Source organism: Typopeltis vanoorti, chromosome 5 (genome assembly GCF_054136105.1).
Source record: "Typopeltis vanoorti isolate ZY-2024b chromosome 5, IOZ_Tvanoo_1.0, whole genome shotgun sequence".
Classification (NCBI taxonomy): Eukaryota; Metazoa; Arthropoda; class Arachnida; order Uropygi; family Thelyphonidae; genus Typopeltis; species Typopeltis vanoorti.
Window position 1 is genome coordinate 69895965 of NC_143553.1, and position 14351 is coordinate 69910315.

The 14351-nt window shown below is 35.3% G+C and overlaps 1 protein-coding gene across 1 annotated transcript in view; it reads left to right on the top strand.

The window, feature by feature from the left end:
* ras (Inosine-5'-monophosphate dehydrogenase ras) overlaps positions 1-14351 on the top strand; it is a 128286-nt gene that overhangs the window by 56773 nt on the left and 57162 nt on the right. The window contains exons 3-4 of the mRNA XM_090392508.1: positions 646-747; positions 13639-13713. Of these exons, the coding sequence (XP_090248634.1) occupies positions 646-747; positions 13639-13713 (177 nt within the window). The remainder of the gene's footprint in view (positions 1-645; positions 748-13638; positions 13714-14351) is intronic.

The window sequence follows — 14351 nt, forward strand, 5'->3', positions numbered from 1 at the left end:
TTACAAAACGATAACTTTTCTTTTAGTATCTCTTAACAGCACAAGTGAACTGACCTACTCCTCCCAGATTTTCTAAATCCTAGGCTGCATCTTGTTCATCCTTGCTTGTGTTATAAAATGTAATATGAATTTATTTTCTTATAACTGTCTTTTCTCCCAGTCTGAGAACTGTCTTCATGTTGACTATCGTAAACCGTTTTTGGGGAAAAAGCGTTAATCAGTATTAAATTATTTAACATCTCAAAATATTTTGAAATTTTATACAAACTCTAGTTCGTGAATTGAACCAACTTTTACATGATAATTCATAAATGCTCATGCATAATCCAGAAGGATCTAAAGTTAGGCTATGGATTTGAATTCACTATAGGTATTAGATGGCTTTAGGTGGTTAGATAGGCATTGATTGCTTTATAGTAATTTTATTTGTTTATATGTGCTGAGATTTCTCTATTTAGTTTATTGTCCATTTGTTATCACAAATTGAATGTTTTTTGGAATATGGGCTGACTGGGGAAAAAAAAAGTAATGTTAGTTTAAAAATGCTTGGTTTTTAAGGCATAATTTTAAGGATACATCATTATGATTAACTCAGCATATAATACATTAGAATGTTTTTAAAGTTGTTTTTGATGTTTGTTTCAGGAATTGGCTTCTCCTATTACCAAAACGATAACTTTACAGGCACCTCTAGTCTCATCTCCTATGGATACAGTCACAGAATCGGAAATGGCCATTGCAATGGCCGTAAGTTTGAATTACATTGTTTCTTCATATTAGGAAGCATTTAATAATTTTAAATCCAATCCTATGTACTTAAAATATTAAAATATAAGTCAAAGTATTGCCATATAAAATGCTACTTTTTTGATGTAATCTTTATTTGCATTTGTACAATTTTTTTTAAATGACTCCCATACCCAAAATTTCCTTAAGAGAATTTTGTTAAAATGAATTTCACATCAAAGTAATATAAGAACCTCTTTGTGATTTGCAGTGCTACATTGAGTACACTTAGCAGTAACTCCAGTATATGACTGTTATCTGCTAACTGTGCATAGTGTTGAAAAAAAACTTGACAGCTTGCAGTCAAGTTTTTTTTTCTGGATATTGCAGTATCTCAGTGTAAATACAGCTTTGGGATTAGATGGGATATTAGTTAGGGTTTTGTGAGAATGTGCAAGGGAACTGGTGTTAGATCCTGAATGGAGAACTTTATAAGCAAGTTCTTTATTCAGGATTTAACAGACTAAATATTATTAATTAAGGAGATACCTGCACATTATTATGAAAATTTCCTTGTGTCATGTGATAATATGTATTCTATATGTGCTATATACTGAAGTTTATTCCTGTATAACTGAACTCAGAAGCAGAGAATTTTGTGTTAGAATAGTGAGAATTGTGTAAGGAAATTTTAAGTTATTTGTAAATCCCATTAAGCTGTCTAGTACATTACAAAATTTCCAAACAGATAATAAGTAGTAATCCAAATTAATCGTATGTAATCTGTATGAGTCAAGCGTAGCCCTGAGACTGTACCTACGTGGAAAGTGACGTCAGAACGACTACCTGGAATACGGTAACCTAACAGATTAGGGAGAGTGTGGTATCACCCAAGGGGCACGAACTGTGAGATTCGTGCGGTAAAAGACGCATCGAATAGAGGACGCACGAAAGGGTGAATAAAGGACGATGCATGCGATATTACAGGGCTTTTTCTTCTTCGGTTCCTGGATTCCAGTCTTGGGAGGTTTTGTTGGGTGATTCGTGAGAGAGCGGTGGGTCAATTACATCGATGTCGGACAACGAGGCCTATTCCTGAGAATGCTTGAGGATTTCCAAGCGAAGCTGATCATGATATGACAGCCTATGCAGAATCGAGCCTTCGAAAAAAGTCCCATCAAAGAGAACGGAGGAAGTTTCCTGAGAAGCGGTAGAAAACGCGCCAAAGTTCAGAAGTGATTCATGGACAGTGTAGTGAATCGCCAGGTGCAGAGACAGCTGACAACTATACAGCAAGGTAACCCAGATCTACATGTGATAGCGTCATGACGATCTGAAAGGATCCGGTAATGTAAAGAATTTCATCCTATGTTAAGATTGCTTTGAAGAAAGTGAATTTTGTGTATACTGTAAGCTAAGGACATTTTTCTAGATAACTTTTAAGTGAGAATTTGATTGAATTAGTTAAACTCTGTGGAACAAAGAATTGTTGAGGCAGTATTTTGATTGAAAATGACTAGGCTTGACTAATGAAATTTAGAATTAAGATAGCTTTTGATAGAGTATTAATGAAAGTGTTTAATGTGTATTCAATGAATAATTTGTGAAAGGAATTATAACCTAGTAGTGTTATGCTTAATCTTATCTTTTCGTAATTGAAGGATTTAGCTTACTCAACTTCATTGATGTGATTTAGTATGAATTTTGACTTAGTGTGAGTTTTGTTCTATTGAATATTTCAATTTTCTTAACTTTAAAATGTTTTGTGCTTTTCCAATAAATATGCTTTTGTACCTTATACCTGAGTTTATGCCTGATTACGAATTCAAACCCCCACTTATGAAATAGAACCTTTTTTGGCAGGAAGGAATTTAGATATTGTAGTTTAAGTGAGATTCAGGTCACGACTGCTAACTGAATCTGCTTGGCACTAGCGTAAGATTAATTATTGTGTGTAGCTCTTTTGAATTTAGAATTGTTTCCCTGAACAAGAGTTTTTTCGGTTATAGGATATTGGCTGGCACAGCATAAAAATAAATTTTGCCAGTATCCAAAAAGGAAATAGTACTGAATTAATATTTAAGAGGCACAACAGTAGATTAGATAGCAGGCTAATTAGAGATAGAATAAAGTAAAGTACCAAAACAACGACGTAACACAGGCAATGCATTTGATTAGGTTCTTTAAGTCTCAGCTCTGGTAGAGTTCCAGGTGAGTGAAAAGAGAGCAAAATAATTCCTTAGCATAAGGAAGCAAAAAATTGATCAAAGAAAATTTAAGAATGGATAGATAAAAATTTGATACTGTATGAGGGTCAACATGACTTTGTGAAGGGTTGGTCATGCCTTGGTAATTTACTAACTTTTTATAATAGAGTAACAGTTAAGTTGGATAAAGGAAATTGCAACACAATGATTTTCTTGGATTTTGCATAAGCATTTTACAGAATACTACATGAAACTCTGTTATACAAATTAGAACAAATGGGGAAGGATATGATACTGGTCAAGTGGATAAGAGGGTGGCTGCTGGACAGATATCAGAAAGTGCTATATGGAAAGGCAGAATCAAGGTGAAAACAGGTGACTAGTGGTTTGCTGCAAGGTTCAATGCTGGGACCATAAATAATATAGGAAACAGCCGAAAGGAAATATTCAGTTGTTTGCTGATGCAAAATTAGGTAGAGTAATCATTAATCAAGGTGATGTGGAGAGCTTGTAGGATGATTTAAATAGGCTGTTAGTATGGGCAAAAGTTAGTGGGGGTCAATTTAATGTCGAGATATGTAAAGTTGTGCATTTTGGGATAAATAGATTACAAGCTGTGTATCACATTGATGGCACTGTACTCCAGGAAATAGATGATGCTGGAGATTTAGGGATGGTGGTAGACATAGTTAAAGTTTAGAGGGCATGTTGCTAAGGTAGCCCATAGGATTACTTTGCTATTGAAGAACACATTAGCAAGTAGAGATAAGGAAGCTGTTATTCCTCTTTATAAGGCCTTGATACATCCACATCTGGATTACTGTGCTCAAGTCTGGTTTCTTGGGGGGATGAGGAAGCTGTGGAGAGGATTCAGATGCGAGTTACCAAGATTGTGAATGACCTGTGGAATGTTCCCTATGAGTATAGATTGAAGGTGTGTGGATTGCAGAAGTTGGTTGATAGGAGAAAAAGGGGATATCATAGAAACATTGAAGTTGATTAAAGGGTTTTATAGGATAGATGCAGGGAAAATGTTTCAGCACTTGGCTAGAGGAACCAGAACAAGCGGTCATCCCTGGAAGTTGAATAAAGGCGTTGGTTAGTAAGGGTGTGGGACTAGATTTTTATTTTTTTTTTTGAGTGGATAGTTGTAAATGAATGGAATAGGCTGCAGAGTCAGTTGAGTGCTTTCTTTGTTAATGGGTTCAAGGAGATGTATGATAGATTGGGTTTCACGTGATGAGTCTTCGTACTCCATGGAGGTACCAGTATAATAATAATGGTTTAGCAAAATGTTTTTTACAGATTTTTATTCAGTTAAGTCCAGAATTTCTTATATATGCTCCAGAATTTTATTCAATTTAATTTATATACTTAATTTAGTTCTTTTGTTGATTAATTTTAATGGTATAGATGAGAATACAGACTGATAAGAAAATGACTATTTATTAACAACAACCCGGTATAACAGTTGGACTAGTTTGAACAATTGTAACGTACAACACAAAGACTAAAGTCATTAATTTGGCGCCATCTATGTTCAGGGAGGAAAAAAAAATAATAATAAAAAATTTTTAAAAAAATTAAAAAATTGAAAGAGAAAGCAAGTATTAACTTGGTCTTAAAGATGACTGTCTCCCAAATCTTTTGGCAAATTTATACAGCCATACTTGTTGAGGTTTGGAGTATGTTTAAAGGCTTCTGTTGATTCCAGAAACAACTTCTGTGATTTGTAAAAACTTCTGTGCAGAACTTTTGTTTTTTTCCAATTGATCTTGTTTGCAATGGTATGTAAAGCATGGTCAGCTAGATCTGACTTGCCATAGCATACAAGATGTATTTTTTATGTTCACTGAAGTGGATGTTCATAGTTCTTCCTGTCTGTCCATAGTAAGCTCGATCATGTGAGCAGGCCACTTAACAGATTCCTGGATGTGATAATGGAGAAATTCTGTTCTTGGGTGAACAAATGAGAGTTGCCAATTTCACATACGGTTTAAATACTGTGCATAGTTGATGTTTGTTAAGCACCTTGGGTATCTTTTCAGATGTGCCTTTAATGGGATTGTGACAGTTTTGTTATAGTCTTCTGTGGTAGACAGTTGGGGTGGAGATTTCTGGGGATCATTTAGTATTTTGTCCATCTTATGGGGATTATAGCCATTGGACAAAAAAAAGGTGTGACGTGAGTGAGTTCTGCAGTGAAAGCAATACAATATTATTGGAACAGATTCCTCTAGCTATGTGGGCTAGTGTTTTAGGATACCATATTGTTGAGATGAATGATGGTGTGATTGTTTGTGTAAATATCTCTGTATGTGGGTTTTCTATAAACAGAGAATGATAATGAGCCATCTGGAAAATTCATGACTGATAAGAAACAGGAAGGGAAGACAGTCATTCGCTTCCAGTTCTATTGTAAAGTGGATTTTTGGGTGTTAGCTATTTGAATGCACTAAGAATGTATCCAATGTGTCTGGGCCATGTGGCCAAATAGCAAGCACATCATCAACATAGAGTAGCCGAAGCCACTGTCATTCTTGGTTTGAGAGTGGCTGTATTGATAGCTAGCATTTCCAAGTGTTCTATGTAGAAGTTGGCTGGGGGGGGGGGATGGGGTCCATCCCATACATTAAAGCACTTCTGAAAAGGTATCCAGGGTGCTTAACAAACATCAACTATGCACCGTATTTAAACCGTATGTGAAATTAGCAACTCGCATCTGTTCACCCAAGGACAGAATCTCTCCTTTATCACATCCAGAAGTATACCTGCTCATGTGATTGAGCTTACTATGGACAGACAGGAAGAACTGTGGACATCCACCTCAGTGAATATGAAAAATGCATCTGGCACTACTGCTATGGCAAGTCAGATCTAGCGGACCATGCTTTAGATACCCCTGCACACAGGATCAATTGGAAAAAAACAAAAGTGCTGCACAGAACCTTTTATAAGTCAGAGAAGTTGTTCCTGGAATCAACAGAAGCCTTTAAACATACTCCAAACCTCAACGAGTATGGCTGTGTAAATTTGCCAAAGATTTGGGAGACAGTCATCTTAAGACCAAATTAATACCTGCTTTATCTTTCAATTTTTTAAATTTAAAATTTTATTATTATTATTATTTATTAATATTATTTTTATTTATTTTTTTTCTTCAACATAGATGGTGCCTATTTAGGACTTTAGTCTTTGTGTTGCACATTAGAATTGTTCAAACTAGTCCCATTGTTATACTGGATTGTTGTTGTCTCGCATACTGTGACAAACTAGTTTGTGCTTTGAAGATGCTGTACAGAATACCAGCGAAATATCACCAATAAGTTATTAAATAGTTATTTTCTTATCAGGCTGTGTTCTCATCTATACCGTTTAAAATTAATCAACATGTATGACGAACACAAGTCTTCCCACACGTTTGAGGAATTTAGTTCTTTGCTTTCTCATCTCCATATTTGATTCTTTGTACTGACAGTCATGTTACGGTATAGAATTTTCATTTTATTTTCCAGGTTTTTTTACTAGTTTCCTTAAACTTGTTTGTCATTCTTTAAGATTTATCTTGTTTTAGATATGTTAAAAAGGATTTTTTATTTGCGCCAATAGTTTAACTTTTTCCATGGTATCCATCTCTTTATATCCAACTGTTCTCTTTCCTAAGGCTTCCTATGCTGCTTGTTTAATATTCTTATTGATTGAGTTCTCTGTTACATTGTTTTAATTTTTGTTGATATATATATTTTTTTTCTTTTGCAGAACAACTTTTCAGTAAGTAATGCATGGTCAGTTCATAAATTTGTTGATTCTAGATCACTATCAATTATTCTTTCGTGCCAAATGCTTTGTTTGTTATTTTGTAGTCTATTGTGGATAAGTTCATAACGTATTTCTTCATGTTATTTTATGATTTTCTTTAGGTTGGTAGAATGTCTTATTTATTCTTGACTTGTCTGTACAAAACTAATAATGTAATTCCATTTTTATTTTGTACCAGCTCATTAAATCTTTGACAGTCTTCATGTTATCTGGTTCCTGCTTCATTCATTTATATCTCCAGCTATAAAAATAATCTCTGGTTTTATTTTATCTTTATCTCTTATAATTCTTTATAAGAGATAAAGCATTTTTCTATTTTGTTTATAAGAGATAATGCATTTTTCTATTTTGCACTCTTCAGGACTATAAACAAGCACCTATGAAATTTATTACATGCCATTTCATCTTTCATTTTATTAGTGTTTTTTTCTGATGTGTAGTTATATTCTTTTATATTCAGCTGGTATTGTTTATACAATATTGTTGCTACTCCCACTTATGCTGTTTCTTCCTTATTTCATTGTATGCTATTATATAGTTTCATTTTATACATTCTTTTCCTGTCTTCTTAGCCTTCAGATAATGCTAATACTTTATTTCTTTAATTAGTTCATTTTTGATTTAATGATTCCAAGTCACTATTTTTAAATCATATTGTTTCAAAGTTTTTAGATTTCTTTGTCCATTTCTTTGATTTTCTTTTCACTGTCATTTTTAAATTGAAGATGCCAAGAAATGATATTCTTGATTTATCCAAGTATAAGCAAACAAAGTTTGTGCATGAAGTAACTTCACAACTGGACAATTCGTATATAGAGGCTAATGACTTCACGTCACTTGCCAGAGTATCCCATAATGCAAAACACATATCCTTACAAACATGTATAATGCTGTGCATCAAGGGAATGATCACTACCCAGTCTGGTTTCGACCTTTATTGAGGTCTCATCAGCAGGAGCCAGACTCTCTATATGAGAGTTTCTCAGTTGTGAAGTTACTTCACATGCAAACTTTGTTTGCTTACACTTGGATATAAAGGATTAAACCGAGAATATAATTTTTTTTTCATCTTTATAGTATAACCAAGTGGGAAAAACTTTCAACATCTATCTCTAATCCAGAATATTTTAGTAATAAGGTCACACCTTATTACTAAATACTAAGGCAATTTAGTAATAAGGTGACACCTTATTATTAAATTGCCTTAGTATCTCATAATGCAATGCACATATCCTTATAGACATGTATAATGCTATGCATTATGGGAAGGACCACTACCTAGAGTATTTTAGTAATAAGGTGTGACACCTTTTGACTACTTGTATATGGAAATTGACTTCTGCATTACTTCAACCTTGGTATCACTTCTAGGTCTGGCTTCTACTGATGAGACCTCAATAAAGGTTGAAACTGGTCTAGGTAGTGATCCTACCAATAATGCATAGCATTATACATGTCCATAAGGATATATGCTTTTCATTATGGGATACTTAGGCAAGTGATATGAAGTCGATGTTGAAAGTTTATTTTTCACTTGGTTAGACTATAATAAATTTAGTTTAATCCTTTATCCAAGTGTGAGCAAACAAAGTTTGCACCTGAAAATATCTTCAGGACTGGGGTAAGGTAGTACAACACCAGGCAACTCGGCAAAGGTGGACCAAGCTAACATCACTCCTATCTCAGTATCTCCCATAATGCAAAACACATCTCCTTGCAGATATGTATAATGTTATGCATTAAGGGAAGGGCCACTACCCAGACTAGTTTTGACCTTATATCTAAGTAATGCCATCTCTAAAAATTCGGACGATCCCCAGAACACTCCATAGTGGCTGAAAGACCGTCCGTCTCAGCGTTGGCTCCACTCAGTGACGGGCTTCCCCACCACTGAGCAGAACTGCTCATATTCCAGAGGAAAGCATCCACTGACACAGCCCCTCACCAGTCCATGCTAGAGAACACCTTCCCCAGAGACTCAAAATGCTCTCTCTCAGGGCAAACCCCCTTGAAATCAAGCCCCCTCCTCAGCAGGAGCAAAAGTTTTGGAAGAAACCTAAGAGAGCGAAACTCATAATAGCAATAGCTGCACCTCAGTTAGAACTTCATTGGCTACAGCATTGCCATCCAACACGTTTATTGAGGTCTCTTCAGTGGGAGCCAGGCCCAGAAGTGGAGATACCAGGCAGAAACAATGGCGAGGTCATCTTTACCTATAGGAGTTGTTGCCAAAAGGTGTGCCTCCTTTTTATTAAATTATTCTGGATTTAGAGAACAATGTTGACAGTTTATTTTTCACTTGGTTAGACTATAACAAATTTAGTTTAATACTTTATCCAAGTGCGAGCAAACAAAGTTTGCACCTGAAAATATCCTCAGGACTGGGGTGAGGTAATATAACACCGGGCAACTTGTAGCAAAGGTGCTAACATCATTCTTATCTCAGTATCTCCCATAATGCAAAACACATCTCCTTGTGGATATGTATAATGTTATGCATTAAGGGAAGGGATATGAAGTCATTAACCTCTATATACTAGTTGCCCAGTTGTGAAGTTACTTCACATGCAAACTTTGTTTGCTTACACTTGGATAAAGGATTAAACCAAGAATATAATTTCTTGGCATCTTTAATTTATAGTATAACCATTTGGAAAAACTTTCAACACTGTCATTCTAGTTGTAATTTCGTTGCTTCTTTGAGCAGGCTGCTAACTTAGTCTTTTGATACCTCCTCCATTAGTTGGCAGTAATGATGTGGCCTTAATGCATAGAATTGCCTTCTGGTAGTATACATTACTGACATGCTCTTTTATCCTCATACCACACTGAGGTGCAGGAAGGATTAAAGATTAAATTAATGCTCTGATAAAATGTTTAATTATATCTTCATAGTGTCTCTTGCAGTTGTTGGTGAGGTTGAGGAAAGCATGGCTTTGTGAAGGGTAGGTCATGCCTTTGCAATTTACTTGCATTTACTTTTTTTTAATAGTGCTAGTTTCAGAAGTAAACCATTTTGGAAAAACTGTCTGAAAACTTCTTCTGAAATGGTTTTTATTTCATTCTTTAAATTGATTTGTTTGCCCTTATTGCTTCCTTTAATCATATATTTTGTTTTCAAGTTCTTAGGTCTTTTAAATTTATCTTTCTCACTTGGAGTTTTCAAATTTCTTAGGATTTTAAGTACCTTTTTTTTTAGGCCCCCACCCTCGGTTTTTATCCTTGCATTTTACTTGTCATCAATATTATACCTATTCATTATTAATTTATTTGATCAGTATCCTACACTCCATTATCATCAGCATTATACTCATTCACCATCAATTTATTTCATTTTGTCTTAGACAATTTTTTGCCACCAATGCAGAAAAAGTGAAATGGAAATACAGCACAAACACATACAATTCACAGTTGAATAGAGAGGCAGAATGCATTTCCATTTCTGGGTATACTTGTCACCCATTTTCCTTCTGGCAGTCTTTCCTTCACTGTTTATCATGAGCCTACACATATTGGCCAATATATAAACACTTACCACCACCAGCAAAGAAACTGTATCATTAATATGCTATAAAGCAGGGTTTCAAAGATTTGCTCAAATGAGCAAGCACTTCAGCAATACTCTCCTAAAAAAAAATGGCTACAGCTGAAATACTATCAATAAAATTTTTCACAAGACTTCACCTAATAATAAAAAATAAACTAGAGTACAATAGTTGGTGGAAGTTTTTGCACTTGGTTATACTCGGTGCTTTTTTTGTGGCGGTACGCAATGGTACACAGTACCGGCACCTTTTTTTCTTAAGTTTTTAAAAATTTGTGATTTATTGGCAGCAAAACGTATTATAGATATTCTAGTAGATGGTACTGTGTTTATGAATTGAATTTTCAGCTTTGATTACTCATAAGTTGGTACCCGGCTTTCCTGTTTCATTGATTGGTATGCAACCGGAAACAGGAAGTTGTGTTCACTTCCGATTGCTTCCAATATCAGTTTATCAGTTCTATATTCACTCTGCAACAGATAGGTGTTCATGTGAGTTTTGAATTAATCTAAGTTAAATCAGTGCACTCATTGTTCAAAATGAGTAAAATAAGTAGTTACTTTATTCCAATGAGTAAAAAAAGGAAGGCTGAAGAAGTAGAAATTGTTGAATCTACTTGTGATCCTGTAAAACAGAAAACTAGCACCGAAAATACACTTGGTGAAGAGGATCACGAAACCAAGACTGAAGATCCACGTGGTCAAAAGGAAGCAGATTCTGATAATGATTGGCCTGAATTGTCTGTTAGTGACACAGTGGAAAATGTGGCAGGAGTGAATCGCTTTAAGAGTTTCATGGACAAATTTTATGTGACTTATCATGCTTCACTTAATAATGCTAGGGAACTACAGGAATGTGCAGCGACTCTAGAACTTCAACTTCTTAAAATTGGCAGAATTTTAAGCACTCGCTGGGTTGCATCTAGCTTTTGCACTGTTTCTGCAGTGTGGCAAGACTTTGAAGCCCTCGTCCATCACTTTTTGTAGGCAAAAGAAGACAGTAGAAGAAGCAAAACAGATTCTTTATGAGGGCCTTTTAAGAAAAAATAAAGTCATGCGAGTTTGTTCTTGATTTAGGTCTTATGTGTGAATGCTCTCTAACAACTTAGTGAACTAAGTCTAGATTTACAAAAGAGAAATATTGACTTGTACAAAGCAGACACGAAGATAAAGAATACAGTTCAACTTTTTGAAGAAAGAATTGAAAATCCTGGTCCGTACTACAGTATTTCTCTTCAAAGTCAGAAGAACATGAAGTTCAAAGGGATTGAGCTCCACAAAAATGAAAGACACCCCTGCAATAAGTTCATCTGCTTTCTATAAAAGTCTGGAAGAAGCTGTTGGAAACAGTCTGCTTGAAGGAGATGATGCTGATTTGCCTGCATGTGTTAAGATTTTAGATTCCAAGTATTGGCCAGAAAATCCTGGGAGGCATCTGACATTTGGTGAAGCTGAAATTAAAAAGTTAGCATGCAAATTTCACTTAAATGAAAGAGAAACAGTTCGTGGTTTCCGTGAATATCTTCAAGAAAATAAAGTCCCAGACATACTACTTTCTCTAAAGCACACTTTGGGCACAATTGCAATATCTTCCAGTGAATGTGAAAGGGGTTTCTCTCAGATGAATCTTATAGTAACTTCATCTGGGTCATCTCTGCTTGTATGGACTTCTGCACTGATATTCATCAGGATAGTAGGCCCTCCTCGCACTCAGTTCAACCCTAGCAAATGTGTGGACTCATGGCTGCTCAGAGGTCGTCATTCTGCATTTGATGCCAAAAGCTAGAAGCGATCTAGAGATAACGAGGGTATATCAGAGGATATGTTAAAAGTGTGGAAGTTGCTGTAATAACATCTTCATGGTGAGTACCGGCACCTTTTTTTTCCAAAAAAAAAAGCACTGGTTATACTGTAAACTAAAGATACCAAGAAATTATATACTTGGTTTAATCCTTTATCCAAGTGTAAGCAAACAAGTTTGCACCTGAACTATTTTCAGGATTGGGGCAACTCGTATATAGAAGCTTATGATTGCACATCACTTGCCTTAGTATCCCATAATGCAAAGCACATACCTTATGGGTATGTATAATGTTATGCATTATGGGAAGGGGTCATTACCCAAATCGGTTTCGACCTTTATTGAGGTCTCATCAGTGGGAGCCAGACCCAGAAGTGATATCAAGGTTAAAGTAATGGAGAACTCGTATTTTCATATACGAGTTGCTAAAAGGTGTCGCACCTTATTATTAAAATACTCTGATTAGAGATAGTTGTTGGAAGAGTGCAAAACTTCACTTTAAAGAGGTCTGTGTGATTCTAATCGGCTACTATAATCTCAACTATAATGGTTTCAAAATCTCAAGAATATGGATGGCACATAATTTACCCACGTTCCTTTTGTTCTAAGAGATCATCATAAATTGTAACTAGGACTGGCTAATACTTTAGGTTCTTGGCATATGTTTAATACAGTAATAGTGGTAGCCTAATTAATAACTTAACATAAGTGTTTGTTATATTAAGTTATTAATTAGGCTACCACTATTACTGTATTAAACATATGAATTTGTTCTCTGGCCATGTGAAAATAGGATATAGATTTGATGCAGGTTTTCTCTTCACTAATGGTTGATCAAACGTTGGCTTACTGTTTGAATTGTAATGTGGCTTCTCCAGATGATGACCTTGATGTGAAGAGCAATGTTGGGAAATTAAAGTAATTATTCTTAACACAGTAGTTGTCTTCATAATTTTGTCAATGAAGTCATGCCGGTTTGGTGTAATCCAATACAAAATACACTGTCCGATTGCCTGCCCATCCTCATTCATTGCGTATTCAGATGGATGCTTAATAAGATGTATCACAAGAAGTTTGGGGATTGGATTTTGAATCAGAAGCCCTGGTTGGTTCTCTGCATTCCCTAAAGGCTGTGTGGAGGTCTCCAAGTCACTAGTTTTGACTCTTAGGTGATCTCTTCTCTCTCTCTCTTATGGGGCAAAAACCCTGATTTTCCTCAAAAAATTAAGAATCTAATGATCCCAAGACAGAGGTCAGCTTAGCTGTAAAATGGCCTAAAAATGTTCCTTGTATTTATTCTTGATACGATTCAAACTTAGGTCTTCCTGATCATTCAGTCATTATCAGCTGTGCTTTGGATGCACCTAAGAATTGAAATAAGCATCTAGTGTAATGTGAACTCCTGAGCAGATTGAATTTTATTTAATTGGCAAACTTTTGAGACCTATCTTAATTTAATTGTACATGAATTAGGCACTACTATTGTGGCCTTTTGGTATTGCAGAAATGATTTATACATTTTTAGGTACTTTCTTTTTTAGCTTCAAGGAGGTATTGGTATTATTCATCACAACTGTTCTCCAGAATTTCAAGCAAATGAAGTTCAAAAAGTTAAGGTAAGAATTTCAAACATAAGTGATTGTCATGTCATCTCCTTTAGATATATTTTAGTGCTTGAAATGAAAACATTAATCATTCTTTTCAGGAAGTCCTTAAACTCTTCAAATTTACACTACAGTTGTAAACTATATCACAAAACCTTACAGCATGTGAGAATCTGATAAAAGCTTTTGGGGTAGAGCAAAAATCCTGGTTATGATAAATGTTATTTTTTTGTCCACCTGGAGTTCTTGACTGAACCATTTTCCATCTTTATTTTTTTTTCAGTGAACAGAATATTCAGATGTGTTGTGTGTGACAGTTTGAGAGAGAGAATCAATGGTAATTTGAATATAATAATATAAATATTACGAGCCTGTATAGCTCAATGGATGCGGCGTTTGCACACCACGATGCTTGGCCGCACAAAAGAAGACTTGATTTCGAGTCTAGTCGGAGACTAGAGGAAATTTTTCTAAGCCTTTTTTCGACCTGTTCCTGAGTTAGTCGATTTCTGGCACGAGCAAGTGGATTTTTTCTCCCGTAAACTCAAGAAAATCGACCATAGAACCCACATTATTTCAGACATTAAATACGAGTGTTAGGGACCACGAGATGGCAGCACTTGTTGAGCCATCACTCTTCACTGCATGCC